At 41.0% G+C, this 27,923-nt stretch overlaps 1 protein-coding gene across 1 annotated transcript in view; it reads left to right on the top strand.

Annotated features, from left to right (window-relative positions):
- LOC129853047 (pikachurin) overlaps positions 1-14,969 on the top strand; it is a 41,093-nt gene extending 26,124 nt beyond the window's left edge. Inside the window, exons 14-24 of the mRNA XM_055918696.1 lie at positions 908-1,033; positions 3,025-3,268; positions 3,506-3,617; positions 5,580-5,696; positions 7,073-7,253; positions 7,463-7,486; positions 7,846-7,924; positions 8,239-8,382; positions 10,482-10,565; positions 11,281-11,384; positions 13,047-14,969. Coding sequence (XP_055774671.1) covers positions 908-1,033; positions 3,025-3,268; positions 3,506-3,617; positions 5,580-5,696; positions 7,073-7,253; positions 7,463-7,486; positions 7,846-7,924; positions 8,239-8,382; positions 10,482-10,565; positions 11,281-11,384; positions 13,047-13,198 — 1,367 coding nt within the window. The 3' untranslated portion in view covers positions 13,199-14,969. The remainder of the gene's footprint in view (positions 1-907; positions 1,034-3,024; positions 3,269-3,505; positions 3,618-5,579; positions 5,697-7,072; positions 7,254-7,462; positions 7,487-7,845; positions 7,925-8,238; positions 8,383-10,481; positions 10,566-11,280; positions 11,385-13,046) is intronic.
- Positions 14,970-27,923: the final 12,954 nt, after the last annotated feature.

The raw sequence follows: 27,923 nt of genomic DNA on the forward strand, positions 1-27,923 counted from the left end.
TAGGGGGCAGTTAAAGGGATAGTTCATTTAGACTTAGGGGGCAGTTAAATGCATAGTTAATTTAGAGATGGGGGCAGTAAAAGGGATAGTTCATTTAGACTTAGGGGGCAGTTAAATGCATAGTTAATTTAGAGATGGGGGCAGTTAAAGGGATAGTTCATTTAGACTTAGGGGGCAGTTAAAAGCATAGTTAATTTAGAGATGGGGGCAGTTAAAGGGATAGTTCATTTAGACTTAGGGGGCAGTTAAATGCATAGTTAATTTAGAGATGGGGGCAGTTAAAGGGATAGTTCATTTAGACTTAGGGGGCAGTTAAATGCATAGTTAATTTAGAGATAGGGGGCAGTAAAAGGGATAGTTAATTTAGACTTAGGGGGCAGTTAAATGCATAGTTAATTTAGAGATGGGGGCAGTTAAATGCATAGTTAATTTAGAGATAGGGGGCAGTAAAAGGGATAGTTCATTTAGACTTAGGGGGCAGTTAAATGCATAGTTAATTTAGAGATGGGGGCAGTTAAAGGGATAGTTCATTTAGAGTTGGGGGCAGTTAAAGGGATAGTTCATTTAGACTTAGGGGGCAGTTAAAGGGATAGTTCATTTAGAGTTTGGGGCAGTTAAAGGGATTGTTCATTTAGAGTTTGGGGCAGTTAAAGGGATAGTTCATTTAGAGTTTGGGGCAGTTAAAGGGATAGTTCATTTAGAGTTTGGGGCAGTTAAAGAGAGAGTTCATCATCATCATAAAACACAAAACACATCATCAGAAATGTAGCTTTGTTCTGAAAGTGAAAACTTGACTGCACAATTTCTTAGGATTGTATTAACAGTGGACACCTTTTGTTGTTGTTGTTGTGTACTGTTTCTTTAAACCCTGCAGCGCCTGTGTGTCTCCTTTCCGTTTGTTCTCCAGGTGACTGCAGTGACAGTGTGTGTGAGATGATCACCTGCGACAACAGAGGGATCTGCTTTGCCAACCGAGCGGATGGGTACATCTGTCTGTGCCCTCTGGGCTTCAGAGGCATGCTCTGTGAAGAGAGTGAGTCATCTTTCTGTCCTCTAGTCTGCGTCACAAATGGCCCATAGGGCTCTGGTCAAAAGTAGTGCACTGTGTAGGGAATAGGGTGCTATTTGGGATACATCATACTGTAATTCTCTACAACACAAACTGTATAATGCCAATTGTGAATAAATGTAGATATTACATACTGACTTCTGCCCATTCAATCATACTTGACATCAGACATAGAATGTTTCTTTCTTGTGCTACTTAGATAGATCAGCCACACCCTGTATTCTACTTAGATAGATCAGCCACACCATGTATTCTACTTAGAAAGATCAGCCACACCATGTATTCTACTTAGAAAGATCAGCCACACCATGTATTCTACTTAGAAAGATCAGCCACACCATGTATTCTACTTAGAAAGATCAGCCACACCCTGTATTCTACTTAGATAGATCAGACACACCCTGTATTCTACTTAGACAGATCAGCCACACCCTGTATTCTACTTAGAAAGATCAGCCACACCATGTATTCTACTAAGAAAGATCAGCCACACCCTGTATTCTACTTAGATAGATCAGCCACACCCTGTATTCTACTTAGAAAGATCAGCCACACCCTGTATTCTACTTAGAAAGATCAGCCACACCCTGTATTCTACTTAGATAGATCAGCCACACCATGTATTCTACTTAGAAAGATCAGCCACACCACGTATTCTACTTAGAAAGATCAGCCACACCCTGTATTCTACTTAGATAGATCAGCCACACCCTGTATTCTACTTAGAAAGATCACCCACACCATGTATTCTACTTAGATAGATCAGCCACACCCTGTATTCTACTTAGAAAGATCAGCCACACCCTGTATTCTACTTAGATAGATCAGCCACACCATGTATTCTACTTAGAAAGATCAGCCACACCCTGTATTCTACTTAGATAGATCAGCCACACCCTGTATTCTACTTAGAAAGATCAGCCACACCCTGTATTCTACTTAGATAGATCAGCCACACCCTGTATGCTACTTAGATAGATCGGCCACACCCTGTATTCTACTTAGATAGATCAGCCACACCCTGTATTCTACTTAGAAAGATCAGCCACACCCTGTATTCTACTTAGAAAGATCAGCCACACCCTGTATTCTACTTAGACAGATCAGCCACACCCTGTATTCTACTTAGACAGATCAGCCACACCCTGTATTCTACTTAGATAGATCAGCCACACCCTGTATTCTACTTAGATAGATCAGCCACACCCTGTATTCTACTTATATAGATCAGCCACATCTGGTATTCTACTTAGAAAGATCAGCCACACCCTGTATTCTACTTAGATAGATCAGCCACACCCTGTATTCTACTTAGATAGATCAGCCACACCCTGTATTCTACTTAGACAGATCAGCCACACCCTGTATTCTACTTAGATAGATCAGACACACCCTGTATGCTACTTAGATAGATCAGCCACACCCTGTATTCTACTTAGATAGATCAGACACACCCTGTATTCTACTTAGACAGATCAGCCACACCCTGTATTCTACTTAGAAAGATCAGCCACACCCTGTATTCTACTTAGAAAGATCAGCCACACCCTGTATTCTACTTAGATAGATCAGCGTTTCGATTTTGAAACATTTTCCAACTCCTCTCCCCTAACCCTATCCCATACCTGTCACTCTATCCCATACCTGTCACTATCTCAAACCTGTCACCCTATCCCAAACCTGTCACTCTATCCCAAACCTGTCACTCTATCCCATACCTGTCCCTCTATACCATACCTGTCACTCTATCCCAAACCTGTCACTCTATCCCAAACCTGCCACTCTATCCCAAACCTGTCACTCTATCCCAAACCTGTCACTCTATCCCAATCCTGTCACTCTATCCCAAACCTGTCACTCTATCCCAAACCTGTCACTCTATCCCAAACCTGTCACTCTATCCCAAACCTGTCACCCTATCCCAAACCTGTCACTTTATCCCAAACCACTGCCAGGTTTCCTGCTGTCTCTGCCGCTCTTCAACGAGACCATGTTTTCGTACGCCAGCGCCCCTTGGCCCCAGTCCCTCCTCAGTTACCTGTCCTTCATGGAGTTTGAGATCACCTTTCAGCCGGCCAGTCCTGACGGCACGCTGCTCTACAGCGAGGACGCCAGCAGCCGGGACTTCTTGGCCATCAACCTGGTGGAAGGATACGTGGAGTTCCGCTTTGACTGTGGCTCTGGAGGGTCTGTCATTAGGTACAGGCTTCATTGAAAGATCTATGTTTAGAAGATATGCCTTTGTTACGACTGTTTTGTAGTGTCTGTAGACTTGTGCTGGCAACTCTTTGTTCATATGGATAGGAAATGATGACTGTTTGACCCATGCTTTTTCTGTCTGTGTGTGTCTGTGTCTGTGTGCGAATGTGTGTCTTTGTCTGTTTATGTACATGCGTATGTGTGTCTCTGTGTGCGTGTGTGCGCGTGTGTGTGTAGGAGTGAGGAGCAGGTCAGTATAGGCGCATGGCATGAGCTGCGGGTCTCTCGTACAGCCAAGAGTGGCATCCTGCAGGTGGACAACCAGAGGCCCATGGAGGGCATAGCTGAGGTACAGGACTAGACTAGGATTTGACATTTCCAATAACTTTCCCCAAATTCCCTGGTTTTCCAGAAATTCTGGTCGGAGAATTACAGATGTCCTTCCTTTTCTATCCTGATTCTAGTAATTGTTCGATTGGGATTTCCAGAAAACATTTTGTCAGCTGGTTATTGTCACGCAAAAGACCGTCTGTCTCACGGTAATTGACCGTTAATTAACATGAACACGTTTAGCACGTTTAGTAAGTGATCATTTGAAACAGGTCCTATACACTGGATTTAGACTTCTTTGGCAACATTAGTTGTGAATGATACAAACCTTAGAATGTCTTAGAAATCAAACATATATGGGCTGCATGATGCGACTATAGGCTATTGATGATTTGAGAAAGTCACAAAAACATTGTTGCCGCCCATAGCATTGAATGGAAGGAAAGCCAGCGAGCATTTGGCCTCCCTTGATAAAGAAATATATAAAATAATAGCCAATCAGCGTTCAGCTAAACTGAGTGAGCTCAGCTGTGAATGGTCCTGGTGCACACAAAAAAAGTGTCAAGGGAAGCCAGTTTGGATTTGTCTTCAGACCAATCACATCATGAGCCAAACGTCATTATTGACAGAATTGTTTTTGAATTGTTGCATCTCATTGTGTTGTTGTCCTCCGGTGGCTAGCTAGCTAAAATCGTCCCTTTCCTAAATTAGCCATTACATTTGGAGATAGGGATTTGAACTTGTGGTTGTACTTAATTCTCCGTACTGGCCAATGATTATAACGGCGAATCTGATCCAACCATACATTCGTACATTGTTTTGCCCCTGGCCTGAGAGGATGGAAGTTCAATATGTAGCTAGACTTAGTATGCTAATGTTAACTAGCTGGCCTGGCGTGCCGTTGCCCATGAAGTTAAGCTAGCGAGCAAGTATTTTAGCCAGGTAACCTAGGACAACCAAAAAGTAATAGCGTGTACTGTATGAAATAGTCATATACTGTTTAGGCAACGTGAAAGAGGAGGGTGGCATTGGCAAGTAGAGTAAATCCACATGTTTTCTCACATACATGCACACACACACAAACACTCACAGAAATCAATACCATGGACAGCCAAATCATATTTAGCTTACATTGATTGGACTAAATCGTTTTTGGTATATTTTAGTTGTCACTGTATTAGACTAAACAGAGGAGATTAGATGATGTTGAAATAGTGCTGGAATAGTGGAGGCAGCTCCTGTTTTCTTTGCGACTTGTGGTAACTCTCTGTGGTTCTAAATCAATAGTTGTTTAGTTGTCCGAAAATGTAGGGAAACATTACCTTGCTTGACCATGCTGTAGGTCATGTAACTGTTTGTTACATGCAATATGCTTTGTTGACTTCACCGGACAGATGTTGCTCTCTGGTTTTGTAATGAAACAAATGTGTGGTTGAATTTATTCTGCCACTGTGTCCAGAGTGCATAAAAGGAGATTACCGTGACTCAATGCTCACGTGGAATTTTACTGCGTTTTTCTTGTCCGATTTTTCCTGAATTTTACATTTCTCATAACTTCCTGTAATATGTTCACCACAACATCCCTACACTTGACCATGTAACCTGACCAGGTAAAAACTCTAGGGCACAGTGTTTACCTAGGTCAGGAGGCATGGTAAGGAACAATTCTACTGTGACTTCACTCTACTGTGACTCTACTCTACTGTGAATACTGTGACTCTACTGTGACTCTACTCTACTGTGACTCTACTCTACTGTGAATACTGTGACTCTACTGTGACTCTACTCTACTGTGACTCTACTCTACTGTGAATACTGTGACTCTACTGTGACTCTACTCTACTGTAACTCTACTCTACTGTGACTCTACTGTAACTCTACTCTATTGTAATTCTACTACACTGTAACTCTATTCTATGGTGACTCTACTCTACTGTGACTCTACTGTACTGTGACTGTACTGTGACTCCTCCTCCTCCAGGGAGCCTTCACTCAGATCAAGTGCAGCTCTCCTCTGTACATCGGCGGAGTTCCACAATATGACAAAACCAAGAGCGCCGCGGCCGTGCTCCGCCCCTTCAGCGGCACCATCCAGAAGGTACTGTTTCTGTATAGATGACTCAGGTTGAGGGGCTGAAACAGCCGTACCTCCTGCCCTGTCACACCGGCTGCTTCCCAAATGGCCCATAGGGCTCTGGTCAAAGATAGTGCGCTATGTAGGGGAATAGGGTGCCACAGTCTCTCCGGGGGTCCGTTCAGTTCGATTACATGTTTGCTACATTGTGTAACGTCTTGTACTGAACGACACGTTTCTTGAGCATTCTTGACTTTGAGGTACGTTTGCTCCGTTTGGTGGGTGAGGCGAGGTGTGGCTTGAAGCAGCCAGTGAACGTATTTAAAGGGCAGGGGCTATTCCGACAGCGTTCCCAAAGCCACAACCCAACCCCTCCCCGTTTTTTTCCAGCTGGTCGTTCAGAACATCACCTGTTTCTGTTTTTAATTGAACGTTGCATTATGTGTTCTCGTACTGAACGCAGCCCAGTTGTTAGGTTCTTACTGCATGTGTCCCAGAGTTCCTAGTAAATAATGAGTCAGATGAAGAGTCAGATGAAGAGTCAGATGAAGAGTCAGATGAAGAGTCAGATGAAGAGTCAGATGAAGAGTCAGATGAAGAGTCAGATGAAGAGTCAGATGAAGAGTCAGATGAAGAGTCAGATGAAGAGTCAGATGAAGAGTCAGATGAAGAGTCAGATAATGAGCCAGATAATGAGCCAGATAATGAGCCAGATAATGAGCCAGATAATGAGCCAGATAATGAGCCAGATAATGAGCCAGATAATGAGTCATATGAAGAGCCAGATAATGAGTCATATGAAGAGCCAGATGAAGAGCCAGATGAAGAGCCAGATGAAGAGACAGATGAAGAGACAGATGAAGAGACAGATAATGAGCCAGATGAAGAGCCAGATGAAGAGCCAGATGAAGAGCCAGATGAAGAGCCAGATGAAGAGCCAGATGAAGAGCCAGATGAAGTGCCAGATAATGAGTCATATGAAGAGTCATATGAAGAGCCAGATAATGAGCCAGATAATGAGCCAGATAATGAGCCAGATAATGAGCCAGATAATGAGCCAGATAATGAGCCAGATGAAGAGCCAGATATCCCACAAACACAACTGATTTGGCTTTTCAAATACATGTTAAAGTGTTGGGATGGCCCATCTGACCACAGTATTTTGACTTTTGTGTATATTTCTCCTCGATTGTTCTTAATGTGTGTACTGTGGCAAGTTGACATATATTTTACAATGGTCAACTCAATTCATTAATTTATTAATTTGTTTGTTAATTCATTCAGTACTTCATTCATTAATTTGTTCGTATAGGAGAAGGAAACAATACAATGATTGTTCATTTAACGTTCTCCTCATCTACCTGCCCCCTCCCCACCCTCCCCTCTACTTGTTGTGTCAGCTGGTTTTGAATGACCGCAGCATCCCACTGACCAAGGACTTTGCTCTGGGGGTGAATGTGGAGAACGCAGCCCACCCATGTGTGCAGAGTCCCTGTGCCAACGGCGGCACCTGCAGGCCCAAATGGGATGGCTACGAGTGTGACTGCTCTCTCGGCTACGATGGCCGGCACTGCCAGAAGGGTGAGAGACGGAAAATTAAATTGTTCCCGCGTCCACATTTTTCACAAGTTATACTCTGTAGGCTACATTCCGTATGACAAGGTAGATTTTCAACATTTTGGTGGAGAATATTTTGCATTTAAATGTACATTTTAATGTATGTAAAATATTTGAACAACATAATCTCTCCTAAGCCGTTATCTTATCTGTTTTATGCTTTCGCTGTGCAGAATGTGGGAATTACTGTTTAAACAGTAAGTTTTCTATCACCATTATGTTCGTAAATACTAGGCTACCTCTGTTCATCTACCATATCAGACTTTAATAATGCTGTTTGTACACTTTTTTTGTTTACCTAGGGTATATTTACTAGGAACCACACAGAACAAACAGGCAAAAACCAGGAAGGAACTCATGAATTTGTAAATCAGAAACTCTCAAATTCGTTGAAAAACGTGTTCAGTTGCAAAATATTTTGCTACAGTGTGCACTAATGAATACACCCCTGTTCATTATCCTGTGCAGCTTTGTTGTGTCCCGGTTCCCCTCAGTTAGTACCATGCTTAGGAGGACATCTAGTGGCCACATTGTGTAAATGTTATTTTCTTTTCAGCTGTCACAGAAGCCATTGAGATTCCACAATTCATTGGCCGCAGCTACCTCACATACGACAATCGTGAAATCCTGAAAAGGTTTGTCTACGTGTGTGTGTGTGTGTGTGCGTGCGTGCGTGCATGTACGTGTGCTTTAGAGAAAACACTACCACTAAAATAGTATTTTCTGAAGCATTAGGTTCAGACAGAAATACTATGACTTCAGCAGTAGTTGAGTTATACTGCATGACATAGTTTCTGTAATTAGCTTTAGTCAGATGATGTACACTACACAGTCAGCCAATGTGAGTATAACCCAGTCAACTAGAAAGCCCTCTGGGTTTGTGGGATTTTAAGGAAAGTGATACGTGTGCCACTCTGTGCTGACAGATCCTGTGTGTTTCCCACCCCAGGGTTTCGGGCGTCAGGACCAACATGTTTATGCGCTTTAAGAGCACGGCGAAGGATGGTCTGTTGCTATGGCGAGGCGACAGCCAAGTGAGGCCCAACAGTGACTTCCTGTCTTTAGGACTGCAGGATGGAGCACTCATTTTCAGGTGAACCCCTGACCTCACACACCCCTCGACCACACCTTCCCTTTTCCCTAATGGTGAACCCCTGACGTTACACATCACTCGAGTCCACACTAGAAGTTGACCGGTTAATGGCCGATTAATTAGGTCCGATTTCAAGTTTTCATAACAATCGGTAATCTGCATTTTTGGATGCCGATTATGGCCGATTACATTGCACTCCACAAGGAGACTGCGTGGCCGGCTGACCACCTGTTATGCGAGTGCAGCAAGGAGCCAAGGTAAGTTGCTAGCTAGCATTAAACTTATCTTATAAAAACATAATCAATCTTAACATAATCACTAGTTAACTACACATGGTTGATGATATTACTAGTTTATCTAGCTTGTCCTGCGTGGCAAATAATCAATGCGGTGCCTGTTAATTTATCATCGAATCACAGCCTACTTCGCCAAACGGGTGATGATTTAAGAACCACATTCACGAAAAAAGCACTGTCGTTGCACCAATGTACCTAACCATAAACATCAATACCTTTCTTAAAATCAATACCACAAGTATATATTTTTAAACCTGCATATTTAGTTTAAAAAAATTCATATTAGCAGGCAATATTAACTAGGGAAATTGTGTCACTTCTCTTGCGTTCTGTGCAAGCAGAGTCAGGGTATATGCAGCAGTTTGGGCCGCCTGGCTCGTTTCAAACTATGTGAAGACCATTTCTTCCTAACAAAAAGACCGTAATTAATTTGCCAGAATTTTACATAATTATGACATAACATTGAAGGTTGTGCAATGTAACAGCAATACTTAGACTTAGGGATGCCACCCGTTTGATAAAATACGTAACGGTTCTGTATTTCACTGAAAGAATAAACATTTTGTTTTTGAAATGATAGTTTCAGGATTTGACCATATTTTTTCTGTGTGTTTATTATATTATAATTAAGTCTAGGATTTGATATTGAAAGAGCAGTCTGACTGAGCGGTGGTAGGCAGCAGCAGGCTCGTAAGCATTCATTCAAACAGTACTTTCCTGCGTTTGCCAGCAGCTCTTTGCAATGCTTGAAGCGCAGTGCTGTTTATGACTTCAAGCCTATCAACTCCCCAGAGATTAGGCTGGCAATACTATAGTGCCTATAAGAACATCCAATAGTCAAAGGTATATGAAATACAAATGGTATAGAGAGAAATATTCCTATAATTCCTATAATAACTACAACCTAAAACTTCTTACCTGGGAATACTGAAGACTCATGTTAAAAGGAACCACCAGCTTTCATATGTTCTCATGTTCTGAGCAAGGAACTTAAACGTTAGCTTTCTTACATGGCACATATTGCACTTTTACTTTCTTCTCCAACACTTTGTTTTTGCATTATTTAAACCAAATTGAATATGTTTCATTATTTATTTGAGACTAAATGTATTTTTATTTATGTATTATATTAAGGAAAAATAAGTGTTCATTCACTATTGTTGTAATTGTCATTATTACAAATATATATATAAAAATCAGCCGATTAATTGGTATCTGCTTTTTTGGGCCTCCAATAATCGGTATTGGCGTTGAAAAATCAGAATCGGTTGACCTCTAGTCCACACCTTCCCTTTCCCTAATGCTTCCAGCAGAAGAAAAAACTCCTCTGGTCATGATGTGGTAGGACAGCACAAACAGGTCTGGGACCAGGCTGGTAAAAACATTGCCCAGCCTTTTCTTTCCGTATCTTTGGGACAGTTTCCTGGATACAGATTAAGGCCAGGATTGATTGCGATTCGTGTTAGATCCGCAATATAGCGTAATTTGCATTTTAAAGGTAATTTCCGATTGAGATTAACATATGCAGCATTTACCGTGAATGCGTTCTCCACAAATGCGGGAACATTGCCTTTAAAAGGTGCATAGCCCCGAAAAGGATGAATCCCAGCTTAAGCCTTCGAACTACTATTAGACTGAAAAGTAGACTCCGTACACCATTTTGTCGGTCCAGGACTAGGCATAATCGGCATCTGGGAAACCAACCCTTTGAGTTGAGCCTTGTCGTATGTGCATTGTTTCATTCCTGGCTGTGGGATGATTGTAGCAGTAGCTAATTCCAATGTTGTCTTCCTGTGTCTGTAGCTATAACCTGGGCAGTGGTGTGGCCAATGTGATCGTCAACGGAACCTTCAGCGATGGCAGGTGGCACAGAGTAAAGGCTGTCAGGTGCTTTTCAATGCCTTCTCACTTGGAAATTAAAATAAGAAAAATGCCTTACATTCTACTAGGGTTTCTGGGAATACAACATAATGTGTCTTATTGCAGGTGGCAAACTTGTATGACATTGTAGATTAATCTCCCATTTGATCTTGTATTCCGTTGTAACATTTTGTGCATATGGAATCAGGCAGTGTCTAAGACATTTGGGAAGAATTGGGAGGTCTGTCTCATTGCTTCAATTGGACTTCTTTAGACAAGTCTGGGAAATAGACATAAAACTGTGTGTGTATGTATGTGTGTGTGTGTGTGTGTTTCTCTGCCTTGATGTATGTGCGTATCTCAATGTAGTCTCTAGGCCAGTGTACAGCGGCATCACGGGCCACAAAAAAGACCTGAGAAATGACAGTAAATGACAGGAATGACAGTAAATGTACATGTATTGTACACCAAGACCCCATCAATGTACAGCCCTTACTCTATGTAGAATACATCCAGACTTAGGGTCCAAGTGGATTGATTCTCTCATGACCTGCTTAGCTCCATTTTATTGAGCTAACATCCATTATATGAGTGTCAGGGGGGGGGGGGGGGGGGGATTAGAAAGATGAAAGAAGTAATTACACTCTTCCTATCTGGAACTCTCATCCATTCATCTCCCCCCCCTCTCTCTCGTTGTGTGTCATTCTGTTGCACGTCCTTCCTGTTGTTGTGTGTTCTTCAGGGATGGCCAGACTGGGAAGCTGACAGTGGATGACTATGGGGCCCAGACTGGCAGGTCACCTGGGAAGATGAGACAGCTGAACGTCAACGGGGTCTTGTATGTCGGTATGTCACCACCACAGCTATTTAGTCACCTATATTATTCCTGGGGTTGCACATTGCGTCACTCCACCTCTGAAAGTTCTGTGCCTCCCGGCTGACAGTTCCACTAACTCCATTCTCTATTGACCCGCTGATTAAGATTTCATCCAAAGTGCAATGTCATCGTATTTTTAAGAAACTATTGTGTAGTTTACACTAAATCATCATTAGTCCCTATTAAAAGTGACTGGGCAGTGAAGTAGGTGCAGCCGTGGCAGGTAGCCTGGCGGGTAGGAGCGTTGGGCCAGTAACCCAAAGGTTGCTATTTCGAATCCCCGAGCTGACGAGGTAAAAATCTGTTGTTCTGCCTATGAGCAAGGCAGTTAACCTACTGTTTCCCTGGCGCCGATGACGTGGATGTTGATTTAAGGCAGCCTCCCGCAACTCTCTGATTTAGAGGCATTATGTTAAATGCGGAAGACAGATTTCAGTTGAATACATTCAGTTGTACAACTGACTAGGTATCCCCCTTTCCCATTCCCTTCCATGGATAGTCTCCTGGATTCTCATTGCATCCTCCGTTCCAATGTCTGTCTGGCAGTTCCTCAGTTCCAATGTCTGTCTGGTGGTTCCTCAGGTCTAATCTCTGTCTGTCTGTCGTCTGTCTGGTGGTGGTTCATCAGTTCCAATGTCTGTCTGGCGGTTCATCAGTTCCAATGTCTGTCTCTCTGGCGGTTCCTCAGTTCCAATGTCTGTCTGGCGGTTCCTCAGTTCCAATGTCTGTCTGTCTGTCTGGCGGTTCCTCAGTTCCAATGTCTGTCTGTCTGGCGGTTCCTCAGTTCCAATGTCCGTCTGTCTGGCGGTTCCTCAGTTCCAATGTCTGTCTGTCTGTCTGTCTGTCTGTGTTTTAGAGAGGCTTCATCTGTCTGTCTGTCTGTCTGTCTGTCTGTCTGTCTGTCTGTCTGTCTGTCTGTGTTTTAGAGAGGCTTCATCTGTCTGTCTGTCTGTCTGTCTGTCTGTCTGTGTTTTAGAGAGGCTTCATCTGTCTGTCTGTCTGTCTGTCTGTCTGTCTGTCTGTCTGTCTGGCTGGTGGTTCCTCAGTTCCAATGCCCGTCTGTCTGGCGGTTCCTCAGTTCCAATGTCTGTCTGTCTGTCTGGCGGTTCCTCAGTTCCAATGTCTGTCTGTCTGTCTGGCGGTTCCTCAGTTCCAATGTCTGTCTATCTGTCTGGTGGTTCCTCAGTTCCAATGTCTGTCTGGCGGTTCCTCAGTTCCAATGTCTGTCTGTCTGGCGGTTCCACTGTCTGTCTGATGGTTGGAAGACTAAATGTAAGCTAGTACAACCTATGTTCATCATGATATGATGATTGTTAAGATAGCAATAACAGCAATGGTAATAGTTATGACTGTGATGATAATGGTTATGACTGTGATGATAATGGTTATGACTGTGATGATAATGGTTATGACTGTGATGATAATGGTTATGACTGTGATGATAATGGTTATGATGGTGATGACGATGATGACAAAGAAAATTATCGTGATGATAGTGATGGCAATTTGGGTGATGGTGTTGATAATGGTTGTGATGATAAGGGTAGTCATGGTCAGAAATGTCATATTGTAATTATGATGAAGATGAGTAGGATTAGAACTTTAATGCCTGATGTCTCTGCTCTGTCTAGGGGGGATGAAGGAGATTGCTCTGCACACTAACCGGCAGTACAGTGGAGGTCTGGTGGGCTGCGTCTCCCACTTCACCCTGTCCACCGACTACCACCTCTCCCTAGTGGAGGACGCTGCCGATGGCAAGAACATCAACACTTGTACCAACTAAAAGTTCTGTGTGTCCAGGGCCCGTAGTCATTAAGCATCTCAGAGTAGGAGTGCTGATCTAGAATCAGTTTTGCCTTTTAGATGAGAAAGCATTACAGGAGGAACCTGATCCTATATCAGCACTTCTACTCTGAGATGCTTTGTGAATACGGGCCTTGGGCTTTCTGTCCACTCAGCAGCAAGACACGTTCACCAAAGGACCCAATAGCACAAGTGCAACGAGACTGGAGTGGAGAGACCTCGCTAGAACTTCCTGAAAATGTAAGGTTGCAACTTTGACATCCGAAGGACAATTTCATGGGATGGTTTCGACGATATCCATATATTTTTTTCTACATCCTTATTGGATGATTTGGAGAACCAAAAGATGTAGTAATGAAGGATGTTTTTGATAAAGTGACATGATGTTTGTAGAAAAATAACCTTTTTTTTAGTTGTATTTTTTAAGCCTGCTCTTGGCACACAGAGTCATGTTATTGTGATTGTTGTGTTGTGTTGTCTGTATCAACCAGTCCATAGACTACAGTGTTTTTGACTTCAATTCATGTGAGTTGTTTGCAGGTTGCTAGTGTTTGGTGGCACCTTATTTGGGGAGAACGGGCTTGTGGTAATGACTGGAGCGGAATCAGTGGAATGGTATCGAATACAACAAACACATCGTTTCCATGGTTTCCAGGTGTTTGATGCCATTCCATTCACTCCGTTCCGGCCATTATTATGAGCCGTCCTCCCCTCAGCAGCCTCCACTGCTGGAAGGTGATGAAGATCAGCCGTGAGTGTCTAGGTGTTTCTTTCTTTCCCCTGTCTGGATATCAGGACATTTTCCTCTTTCAGTATCCATGTCTCTCTGCTTTTTCTCTACGACAAAGAAATATGCCAGATGGACACTATCATTATTGCACAGAAAAATATACAAGTCCCCAGCGTTTCCCAAACTTGGTCCTCTGGATTCCAAGAGGTGCACGTTTAGTTTTTTTGCCCTAACACTACACAGCTGATTCAAATGATCGAAGCTTGATGATTAGTTGATTATTTGAATCAGCTGGTTAGTGCTAGGGCGAAAACCAAAACGTTCACCCTTTGAGGATCCGATGGACCGAGTTTTGGGAAACCCTGATATAAGTCAACCAAAATAATGTGTGGAAAACACTATCACCCTCTTCATTTGATATGATGTACTGCACATGTCAGCCTTTTAGTTGTGTTGTCGCTCCTGTTTTGAACCTAATGAATTTCCCCAGTTGTGTGTATTGGAAACCGCATATACTAATAGTACATTTAGTTAGCATGTCATCTCAGGCCTAGGCTTACTGCAATAACAAGTTCACCACCAAGGACATTCTGACAATGTTCTGTGTTGATATTTTGTCTGATTTTGGGAAAGTTTTTGTTGCTAAAATGTTCATGTTTGATTTAAAAACAGAAAATAATACTCAATGTCCAGAGAACATTGCTAATGATAGATATTTGGAATAAAAAATGTGATTGATTTCAATGAAGTTCAAACAGGTAGCCGTTATCTAGCAAATATGTTACCGTTTTATTTGGACTGTGCTATGGTAACTACTGCATTCCACAGAAATCAATGAAGAATTGCCACAGCTTTTAAGTTCGCTCTTTTGTGAAGATTGTGTTTTTTTGCCGTGTTCCTTTTGATGTTCCTTTGATCTCGTTATATATATTTTGTCATCATATATTTTGTCTGTGGCCTACTGTAAATCTTTGAATAATGACTCCCCTTCTGACTGCTAAGAATAAAATGACTGGCTGAAGTGGACTATTTTACAAAATTGCCTCCACAAATAATCAGTGAAAGAAAATGTTGGTTTGACACGAAGACATTTTGTTCTTCTATGCTCATGGGAGCCTAAAATTGATTCCATTCCAAAACCTATTTTCCTTAACCCATACCCTAACCTAACTCCTAAACCTCTTACCCTAACCCTAATTCTAACCCTAACCATTAAGCTTAAAATAACCTTTGTCCTCATGGGGAATGTGGGAAATGTTCATACAAGGGAACATTTTCTTTGTTCTACTATCCTTGTGGGGACTTTTGGAGATTTCATGTCCCCACAAGGATAGAAGAACCACCCCCCCCACCACCACACACACACACTTTTCTGTTGACAAATTTGAAGCTGCTTGAGTCTCACCTAGTCCTTCACCTCTTGACCGCTCCTTCTGTGAAAGAGAAGAACAGTACAAGAATCACAGCAGGAACTGCCTCCGTTGGATAATTTCTTGACCTATTGATGGCTTGGAAAAATCGGAAAAATCTGTTTATTACTTTGGATGTTTGTTATGACCCTACAGTTTGTTGTCGTGCACTGTAACTTCACTTGTTTCTATTGGGTTGCAAAAATATATAGATTTTATTTTCAGATAGCTTAGTTGACATGCCAGGATGGATCTCCAAATCAAATCTGGCTTTATACCTGCGGTCTGAACAGGTATACAGCCAAGGTTGGTGATTTACTGCCACCTGGAGTTATGGAATGTTTGCTTTTTGATCCTTCCTTAATCCATAGAAAGTCCCATCCAGATTACTACTTCAAAACGGTGAAAGCCCTCAATGGCGCTGCCCATGCGAAAAACAGGCGTTTGGGCCAAGTGCGCCCTCTATCCAACTATGGAGCCAGGTGCACATCACACGCATGTCCATTAACAGATTGCAGCAGCTACTTTCTTGAATGAGATCAAAAGGGCACTCCAGCAGAGAAGGGAGCATGATTTCACATCCCAAAATGCCATTGAATAGTAGACATAGAGGTTACATTTGATTTTAATCAACAGCTGGGAGATTATTTTGTGAATCTGCAATGTCACGCCACATCGCATCCCAACATTCCTCCTTTGACCTGGTTTCTCCCCTGCTGGGTGTTACCAATAATATCAATGCTACAAATCAATGGCGTTCCTCCACGCCCTGGGCCAGACGGGCCAGTTAGCTGTTCATGCAGGGATCCACAATCTACTCTCATTTCCACTGCATCTGTGACCTTGACCACTTGACCACTTTATCGCTTGAATTTAACAACAGTAGAAACTCCCTTCATTCCAATGCGCCGCGCCTTACACCAAATCATATATGCATTTAAATCCAAGACAGGGAGTATGTAAATGCTGTCTTCTGGAAGAGGAGATCTGGGACGCTAGTTCAAGATAGGAGCAGACATGTATCCCCAAAACCCAGCAAGATGTTCAGACATTCAATAAAAAGGCTTTGCCATTAGAGTGATGAAATAATGTGTATTGGCTTTTCCTGGTAATTGAAGTTTATATGCTGATAAACACTGATGATAAACCAAACCCTTTATGATGGTTGAATGATCTCCAATGAAACAGTGTGATTTTGACCCTGGTTTAGCTCAAACTGCAGGACACTACAGTACATTTTGAGACTGTAATAATGTGTCAGTTCATTAATAAATGATGAATGAATAATTCTAGTCAGGTTGTGCTGCCTGTAGTCACGTAGAAATGTAATTCAGATGATTACATTATTCAATAATATACAATAATATAACATAATTTACTTTGAATTGCTGTCACTAAGCATATGACACACACATTTTTAAATAGCTGCCTTGTGCTCGCTACTGGTGTATTTTAGAATATGTATCAATTATGCAGCATGTTCAGAGACACACTGTTCTCCTTAAGGCTGTGAGGGAATCTGATTTTCATTGTGCTCAGAGTATTCCTGTAACATTGACATAAAATTATTTTTGTAACATTGTTCTAAAAGTATTTCTGTAACAATGACCTGAGATTATTTCTGTAACAATGACATAAGAGTATTTCTGTAACAATGACCTAAGAGTATTTCTGTAACAATGACCTAAGAGTATTTCTGTAACAATGACCTAAGAGTATCTCTGTAACTCACAGTAACATTATTAATTGTTCAAGTACTGTTCCCATGCTACCCCTTCTGAGGGGAAATGGCAAAAAACTGGTCATACTTAAATGAACTACAATTTAAAAAGGCTGTATATGTCATTCATGAAGTCTTTAAGAACACTACATAAGTGCTTCACATGATGTTGTTATAAAAGAGCAAAGCCATACTGCATAAAAGGTGATATCATTACACAGGGTGCTTTGCCACCCTTCATACAGCATGACATGCTTATGATTTCTGAAGAATTTATGCCTTATAAAGTGTTTATTAAGGCTTCAATTAAAGCATATAATTATGTAGTATGTACTGTAGTAGTATTATGTAGTAGCATGTAGTAGTGTGTACTATTATGTAGTAGTAGTACTATGTAGTAGTACAGCATGTAATAGTATGTAGTTGTATTATGTAGTAGTATTTAGTAGTATGTATTAGTGTGTAGTAGTAGTATGTAGTAGTATGCATTAGTGTGTAGTATTAGTATCTAATAGCATGTAGTAGTATTATGTAGTAATATGTAGTAGTAGTAGTAAACTCAGCAAAAAAAGAAACGTCCTCTCACTGTCAACTGTGTTTATTTTCAGCAAACTTAACATGTGTAAATATTTGAACATAACAACATCCTGTGCAGGTGTTGTTACACGTGGTCTGCCACTGCGAGGACGATCAGCTGTCCATCCTGTCTCCCTGTAGCGCTGTCTTAGGCGTCTCACAATACGGACATTGTAATTTCTTGCCCTGGCCACAGCTGTTAGTGTCTTAACGACTGTTCCACAGGTGCATGTTCATTCATTGTTGATGGTTCATTGAAAAAGCATGGGAAACAGTGTTTAAACCCTTTACAATGAAGATCTGTGAAGTTATTTGGATTTTTACAAATTATCTTTGAAAGACAGGGTCCTGAAAAAGGGACGTTTCTTTTTTTGCTGAGTTTATTATGTAGTAGTGTGTAATAGTATTATGTCATAGTATCTAATAATATGTAGTAGTATCTAATAGTATGTAGTAGTATTATGTAATAGTATGTAGTAGTATTTAGTAGTATGTAGTAGAGGTGTGTTGTAGTATTATGAAATAGTATGTAGTAGTGTGTAGTAGTGTGTAGTAGTAGTATCTAATAGTATGTTGTAGAAGTATCTACTAGTATGTAGTATTAGTATGTAGTCGTAGTAGTATCTAGCAGTAGTATGGAGTAGTACCATTATGTAGTATTATGTAGTATGTGGTAAATTACCATAACCAAACAAATATTGCAGATGATAAAAGATGGGTATAAACGGTAAATGTAGGCTTCTATTGGTGATGTAAGTAATGGGGAATTGACACAACAAATAATGCACACAATGAAGTTATGAAACACTGAATACCCACGAAATGGCAGGAGAGAGCGCATTCTGGAGAGACGTGTCTTGTGCATCGGAGTCACAATCCCCATATTCTTGGACCGTGGCATCCCTGCTTCTTCTTCAATGGATTAGTCCACTGAGACAGGCACAAATTACACAGTTGTCTTGTGTGCCATGAAAAAAAATATATATTTGCGAGTGCTCTAAAAAAAATATTATGTTTTCAATACAGACCCCTTTTGTCAAGCAGTAAGCTATTCCATATAAGGCACCCAGACTTTAAGAAAGTTTCACAGTATACCCTTAATCCTGTAATTAATCAAATCTAGTGATACATAACTTGTCATTTCTGCCATCCATTGTGACATTGTATGGAGGATAACCAACCTTTTAACCAACCTAGCTGCTATAAATGCTGGGTTACACCGTTTTTTCTACTGTAACAGTCTCCAGTATCAACACCTACAAACAAACCAAAACAGGGAGAAGGGAGAATCTGTAGACATGCTGAGATAGAAGATCATACTCTTTACATACTCTTTGCTGGAATTCAGCCAGCCTTCACAAGAGCATAACATACTGTAGGCAATATGTCCCCTTTTGTGTTTTTCACTTCCAGCAGAGGAATTACATTTCTGAGTGCATGATGTCCAGTTTCACTGGCACATAGTATGTTATATGGATGGTCTTACCTCGTACCCTTTTCCCCCCAATTTTTGCCTAAAAAGACATACCCAAATCTAACTGCCTGTAGCTCAGGACCTGAAGCAAGGATATGCATATTCTTGATACCATTTCAAAGGAAACACTTTGAAGTTTGTGTAAATGTGAAATTGAGGTAGGAGAATATAACACATTAGATCTGATAAAAGATAATCCAAAGAAAAAAAACATGCGTTTTAATTTTTCTTATTTTCATCATCTTTGAAATGCAAGAGAAAGGCCACCATGTATTATTGCAGTTCAGGTGCAATTTAGATTATGGCCACTAGATGGCAGCAGTGTATGTGCAAAGTTTTAGACTGATCCAATGAACCATTGCATTACTGTTCAAAATGTTGTATCAAGTCTGCCCAAATGTGTCTAATTGGTTTATTGATACATTTTCAAGTACATGTGCACTCAAACAATAGCATTGTATTCTTTCACTGTAATAGCTACTGTACATTAGACAGTGCAGTTAGATTACTTTTATTTTTTATTTTTTATTTTTTTACAATCGCTAGGACCCATTTCTCAATACTTAGGTCACTTTTTCAAAACTCTTCACACAGTGAGCACAACAGCAGTCTATGTGGGCTAAACTTTGGATCATTTTTCATTGCTTTGGCACAAAATGCATTCAATGACTACATCTTTCAAATTTCGTGAATTATTTTCTCACTCAGACACAACCACCACCAAAACTCTATGTACCTACAGGCCAATTTGCACATGTTTACATACTCTTTTCAAAACTGTTAAACTTAAGTTCAAAACCTAACATAACACAAAATTGAATAAGACACATTTATAGTACAAATCTAAAAAAAAATGAAATACTATCAAAACAATTAGACCAACCACAGCTGATTCCCATTGTAGCTGAACACCTACCCAGGTGTTAGTCTTTCAATTACATTACCATCTATACAAAAGGGGACATTTTAGGAATAATGCTGTACTGTAATGTAAACATGGACCCAGCCAGAGAGAGAGAAGTGGCTGACAGAGTAAGAAGAGTGGCTAGGAGTGGGAGAGGGAGAGGGAGTGGGAGAGAGAGGGAGAGGAGGAGGGAGAGGAGTACGTACGCGTGGTGGAAGAAGACTGAGAGGAAGATTAAGAGCTGTAGTCTCAGATGTGATTAGGGCCACTATAATTGATCATGTAATAAATCCTGGGCTATCAATGAGAGAGGCTGGTCTGAGAGTGCAGACAAATCTGCAACGCTCAACAGTGGCATCTATTCTGAGAAATGTCTGGCAAAACAACAGGTAAGATGTGCATTCTGCAAGGGCATCTGACTGAAACATTACAGAAGTAAATTGAGCAAAGGCTCTAAACCTACTTGTGTGTAATTGTAATTGTTTTTGTATTTCTGCTTAGGACCCAACGGTTACCTCCTACAGGCGGGAGAGGTAGGATTTTCACTGCTGTGCAGGAAACTGCCATCGTTGATATGGTCATCAGAAACAATGGCATAAAACTCACAGAAATTCGGGACAAGTGTTGGCAGACAATGTACGGTAAGCATAAAAAATATTTATAGAGTCCTGAAACAACATCAAGTCAGGATGAAGCAGTTGTACACTATCCCCTTTGAGAGGAACTCTGAACGAGTCAAGCAACTCAGGAACCAATATGTCCAGGTAAGATGACTATAAAACACAGAACTGGTTTTGAACAAAACTAAACAGGGCAGAGACACACAATGGCATGTTTTAAGGTATAATGTAAACTACCGGAATAGCCTAACTAGAGAGAGAGTCATGGAGATAGAAGCCAGGCAAACACCCCACATATTCATCTTTGTGGATGAGGCTGGTTTCAACTTGGCCAAAACACTGCGCCGAGGAAGGAATGTGATTGGAAAAAGAGGCACAATGGATGTCTCGGGCCAGAGGGGTGCCAACATCACAATGTCCCGGGCCAGAGGGGTGCCAACATCACAATGTCCCGGGCCAGAGGGGTGCCAACATCACAATGTGTGCAGAAATACCCTCTAATGGATTGCTGTTACACAAACCGCTAATTGGGCCATACAACACCGAGCTTCTCATTTCATTCCTGGATGACCTCTATGGAAGGGTCGTGCCAGGTGAGGAAAGGGTTGCAGTGAGGCAGAATTGGCCAACGTTTGTAATTGTATGGGACAATGTGGCATTTCACCACTCCCATGCAGTCACAGAGTGGTTTGCAGCCCATCCCAGGATGATGTCTCTTTTCCTCCTTCCTTACTCTCCATTCCTCAACCCCATTGAGGAATTATTTTCCTCACGGTGGTGGAAGGTTTATGACCACCATCTACATGATCAAATGTCCCTCCTGGACACAATGAATGCTGGATGCCTGGACATATCTGCAGAAGCTTGCCAGGGATGGACCAGGCACGCCAAAAGATTCTTTCCTAGGTGTATTGCCCAAGATGACATAAGATGTGACGTGGATGAGAACCTGTGGCCAAATGCATAAGACAGGGTTGACTAGCATTGCTACTGTATCTGTATCGGTAGATGGTGTATGTACAAATTATTTTATTTTGGAATCACTCAATGCCAAAAAATGACATAAAACATATTGAAGCATATTGCATCATGTCTGATTAATTCCTGTAACATATACAGACGGGAGACACACCGATCCTGTAGAGATTTTAAACTGCAGTATTTTATGTCTGAGATTATGTGAACATGTCTGGGCATTCAAACATATATGTATCCATTCATCATCATCATCAATATTGTGTTGTGTACTGACTGTGGACCATGACAGTGTAGTCTGTAGAGCTGTTAATACAGCATCAGTGTGAAAAGTAGGGAATTAGCTAGGGAAACTGACAGATCAATAACATACATTGCTATACTGACTCGGATGAGCAATGTCGGAGTGGCATCGACTAAATACAGTAGAATAGAATATAGCGTATACATATGAGATGAGTAAAGCAAAAATATGTAAACATTATGCAAGTGACTAGTGTTCCATTATTAAAGTGGCCAGTGATTTCAAGTCTATGTGTACGGGGCAGCAGACTAAGGTGCATTGTTACGTAACAGAGTGGAAGCCGCCTAGTGATGGCTATTTAACAGTCTGATGGCCTTGAGATAGAAGCTGTTTGTCAGTCTCGGTCCCAGCTTTGATGCACCTGTACTGACCTCACCTTCTGGATGATAGCGAGGTGAACAGGCAGTGGCTTCAGTGTTTGTTGTCCTTGATGACATTTTTGGCCTTCCTGTGACATCGGGTGCTGTAGGTGTCCTGGAGGGCAGGTAATATGCCCCCGGTGATGCGTTGGGCAGACCGCACCACCCTCTGGAGAGCCCTGTGGTTGTGGGCAGTGCAGTTTCCGTATCAGGCGGTGATACAGCCCGACAGGAAGCTCTCAATTGTGCATCTGTAAACGTTTGTGAGGGTTTTAGGTGCCAAGCCAAATTTCTTCAACCTCCTGTAAACAAAATGTAATTTAATGAATTTTAGAATAAAGCAGTAACGTAACAAAATGTTGAAAAGGTAAAGCGGTCTTTCCGAATGCACTGTATAGTTTTGTGAGTGTGCATAGAGTCCATGCAAGATAGGGTCAATGCAAACAGTTCAGGTAACCATTTCATTCATTTATGGCTATTTAGCAGTCACGGCTTGGGGGTAGAAGCTGTCTCGGTGGAGAGCCGATGCTCCGGGTCTGTTTGCTATATGGTAGCTTTAAGGACATCTCTTTCCATGACACACTGACCAGGTGAATCCAGGACACCTCTTTCCATGACACATTGACCAGGTGAATCCAGGACACCTCTTTCCATGACACACTGACCAGGTGAATCCAGGCACTGATTTCCATGATATAGACTGACCAGGTGAATCCAGGCATCTCTTTCCATGACACAGAGTGACCAGGTGAAACCAGGCACCTCTTTCCATGACATACACTGATCAGGTGAATCCAGGTGAAAGCTATGATCCCTTGTTGTTGTCACTTGTTAAATCCACTTCATTCAGTGTAGATGAAGGGGAGATAAAGGAAGGATTTTTAAGCCTTGAGACAATTGAGACATGGATTGTGTAATGTGTGCCATTCAGAGGGTGAATGGGCAAGACAAAAGTGCTTTTGAACGGGGTATGGCAGTAGCCCCCCGGTTTAAGTCAAGAACTGCAATGCTGCTGGGTTTTTCACGCTCAACAGTTTCCCATGTGTATCAAGAATGGTCCACCACCCAAAGGACATCCAGACAACTTGAACCAACTGTGGGAAGCATTGGAGTCAACATAGGTCAGCATCCCTGTGGAACGCTTTCAACGCCTCGTAGAGTCCATGCCCCGACCTCGTAGAGTCCATGCCCCCTGACGCTGTTCTGAGGGCAAAAGATGGGTGCACCTGAATATTAGGAAGGTATTCTTATTGTTTTGTACACTCAGTGTATAGCTCGGGTGGCTGGAGTCTTTTGGACATTTGGACATTTTTCAGGCCTTTCTCTGACATCACCCGATATAGAGGTCCTGGGTGGCAGGGAAGAAGCTCAGCCCTGTGATGTACAGAGCTGTCCGCACCCCCCTCTGTAGCACTTTCTTGGGACATCTGCAGAATTCACGAAAGATTAAAAATAGAAAGGATCAGCTCATCATTTATTTGAGCTGAAAATGTGAAAATACTTCTTGACCTAAAATGAGAGTAATCCGAAGAAAACAGACGTGAAGCTCCAGGGAATAGACTTCCATGCAACCAGCTCAGTCCAGAAATATCATGAGTTCCTACAGTATTACAATTGTGGAGTCCTTCAAACTACCAAAGATTTTAATAATGCATGTTAAAAACTGCAGTTATGTTCCTTACATGCTTCTATGCGTTCCACTTTATTGCTGACGAAACCATGGATGGCTCTGCCAATGCTCTCCACTACAATGTGCTTTCATCTCGGCTCTTAATCCAAAAGAGACAACGGATCATCTCTAATTTATGGACTGATTTTTAGGGCCAATAGAAATGGAATCTGACTTTAATTGTTAACGTTTTATCATACCAATGTTTACAGTAGGTGTGACTGTTGTTAGAAAACCTTAAACTGCACTAAGTCAACCTCTGGATCTCTTAGATAGTAACATTCCCTTAATGGAATACAGATGCTGCTTGTCCTGCGCTGCTTTGAATAAAGAAACATGTGTGTAAATCACTGCACTCAACAAGTCTGCTTTTTATGGTCTATTTTTTTTTCTTACCCGTTTAATCTGTTTTTATTAATATTGGTTAATCCCCTCATAATCAAGCACATTCGTTTTATTATGACACAATTCCATTGCCCATGTAATTCATTATGACACAATTTCATTCCCCGTAGAACAGACCCATCATTATGGTCCAGGTTTTAATAGAACAGACCCATCATTATGGTCCAGGTTTTAATAGAACAGACCCATCATTATGGTCCAGGTTTTAGTAGAACAGACAGATCATTATGGTCCAGGTTTTAGTAGAATAGACAGATCATTATGGTCCAGGTTTTAGTAGAATAGACACATCATTATGGTCCAGGTTTTAATAGAATAGACGGATCATTATGGTCCAGGTTTTAATAGAACAGACCCATCATTATGGTCCAGGTTTTAGTAGAACAGACAGATCATTATGGTCCAGGTTTTAATAGAACAGACCCATCATTATGGTCCAGGTTTTAGTAGAATAGACAGATCATTATGGTCCAGGTTTTAATAGAACAGACTCATCATTATGGTCCAGGTTTTAGTAGAATAGACAGATCATTATGGTCCAGGTTTTAATAGAACAGACCCATCATTATGGTCCAGGTTTTAATAGAACAGACTCATCATTATGGTCCAGGTTTTAATAGAACAGACTCATCATTATGGTCCAGGTTTTACTAGAACAGACCCATCATTATGGTCCAGGTTTTAGTAGATTAGACAGATCATTATGGTCCAGGTTTTAATAGAATAGACAGATCATTATGGTCCAGGTTTTAGTAGAACAGACTCATCATTATGGTCCAGGTTTTAATAGAACAGACCCATCATTATGGTCCAGGTTTTAATAGAATAGACGGATCATTATGGTCCAGGTTTTAATAGAATAGACAGATCATTATGGTCCAGGTTTTAGTAGAACAGACCCATCATTATGGTCCAGGTTTTAATAGAACAGACCCATCATTATGGTCCAGGTTTTAATAGAACAGACCCATCATTATGGTCCAGGTTTTAGTAGAACAGACTCATCATTATGGTCCAGGTTTTAGTAGAACAGACTCATCATTATGGTCCAGGTTTTAGTAGAACAGACTCATCATTATGGTCCAGGTTTTAGTAGAATAGACAGATCATTATGGTCCAGGTTTTAGTAGAACAGACAGATCATTATGGTCCAGGTTTTAGTAGAATAGACAGATCATTATGGTCCAGGTTTTAGTAGAATAGACCCATCATTATGGTCCAGGTTTTAATAGAATAGACGGATCATTATGGTCCAGGTTTTAATAGAACAGACTCATCATTATGGTCCAGGTTTTAATAGAATAAGACAGATCATTATGGTCCAGGTTTTAATAGAATAAGACAGATCATTATGGTCCAGGTTTTAATAGAACAGACCCATCATTATGGTCCAGGTTTTAATAGAACAGACAGATCATTATGGTCCAGGTTTTAGTAGAACAGACCCATCATTATGGTCCAGGTTTTAGTAGAACAGACCCATCATTATGGTCCAGGTTTTAGTAGAACAGACCCATCATTATGGTCCAGGTTTTAGTAGAACAGACCCATCATTATGGTCCAGGTTTTAATAGAATAGACAGATCATTATGGTCCAGGTTTTAGTAGAACAGACCCATCATTATGGTCCAGGTTTTAATAGAACAGACCCATCATTATGGTCCAGGTTTTAGTAGAACAGACTCATCATTATGGTCCAGGTTTTAGTAGAACAGACTCATCATTATGGTCCAGGTTTTAGTAGAACAGACAGATCATTATGGTCCAGGTTTTAGTAGAACAGACAGATCATTATGGTCCAGGTTTTAGTAGAATAGACAGATCATTATGGTCCAGGTTTTAGTAGAATAGACCCATCATTATGGTCCAGGTTTTAATAGAATAGACGGATCATTATGGTCCAGGTTTTAATAGAACAGACTCATCATTATGGTCCAGGTTTTAATAGAATAAGACAGATCATTATGGTCCAGGTTTTAATAGAATAAGACAGATCATTATGGTCCAGGTTTTAATAGAACAGACCCATCATTATGGTCCAGGTTTTAATAGAACAGACTCATCATTATGGTCCAGGTTTTAATAGAACAGACCCATCATTATGGTCCAGGTTTTAATAGAACAGACCCATCATTATGGTCCAGGTTTTAGTAGAACAGACCCATCATTATGGTCCAGGTTTTAATAGAACAGACCCATCATTATGGTCCAGGTTTTAATAGAACAGACAGATCATTATGGTCCAGGTTTTAGTAGAACAGACTCATCATTATGGTCCAGGTTTTAGTAGAACAGACAGATCATTATGGTCCAGGTTTTAATAGAATAAGACAGATCATTATGGTCCAGGTTTTAGTAGAACAGACTCATCATTATGGTCCAGGTTTTAGTAGAACAGACTCATCATTATGGTCCAGGTTTTAGTAGAATAGACAGATCATTATGGTCCAGGTTTTAGTAGAATAGACCCATCATTATGGTCCAGGTTTTAATAGAATAGACGGATCATTATGGTCCAGGTTTTAATAGAACAGACAGATTATTATGGTCCAGGTTTTAATAGAACAGACTCATCATTATGGTCCAGGTTTTAATAGAACAGACAGATTATTATGGTCCAGGTTTTAATAGAACAGACCCATCATTATGGTCCAGGTTTTAATAGAACAGACAGATTATTATGGTCCAGGTTTTAATAGAACAGACTCATCATTATGGTCCAGGTTTTAATAGAACAGACCTATCATTATGGTCCAGGTTTTAGTAGAATAGACAGATCATTATGGTCCAGGTTTTAATAGAACAGACTCATCATTATGGTCCAGGTTTTAGTAGAATAGACAGATCATTATGGTCCAGGTTTTAGTAGAACAGACAGATCATTATGGTCCAGGTTGTAGTAGAATAGACCCATCATTATGGTCTAGGTTTTAATAGAACAGACCCATCATTATGATCCAGGTTTTAGTAGATTAGACAGATCATTATGGTCCAGGTTTTAATAGAATAGACAGATCATTATGGTCCAGGTTTTAGTAGAACAGACTCATCATTATGGTCCAGGTTTTAATAGAACAGACCCATCATTATGGTCCAGGTTTTAATAGAATAGACGGATCATTATGGTCCAGGTTTTAATAGAATAGACAGATCATTATGGTCCAGGTTTTAATAGAATAGACAGATCATTATGGTCCAGGTTTTAGTAGAACAGACCCATCATTATGGTCCAGGTTTTAATAGAACAGACCCATCATTATGGTCCAGGTTTTAATAGAACAGACCCATCATTATGGTCCAGGTTTTAATAGAATAGACGGATCATTATGGTCCAGGTTTTAATAGATCAGACTCATCATTATGGTCCAGGTTTTAATAGAATAAGACAGATCATTATGGTCCAGGTTTTAATAGAATAAGACAGATCATTATGGTCCAGGTTTTAATAGAACAGACCCATCATTATGGTCCAGGTTTTAATAGAACAGACAGATCATTATGGTCCAGGTTTTAGTAGAACAGACCCATCATTATGGTCCAAGTTTTAGTAGAACAGACCC

Source organism: Salvelinus fontinalis, chromosome 4 (genome assembly GCF_029448725.1).
Source record: "Salvelinus fontinalis isolate EN_2023a chromosome 4, ASM2944872v1, whole genome shotgun sequence".
Classification (NCBI taxonomy): Eukaryota; Metazoa; Chordata; class Actinopteri; order Salmoniformes; family Salmonidae; genus Salvelinus; species Salvelinus fontinalis.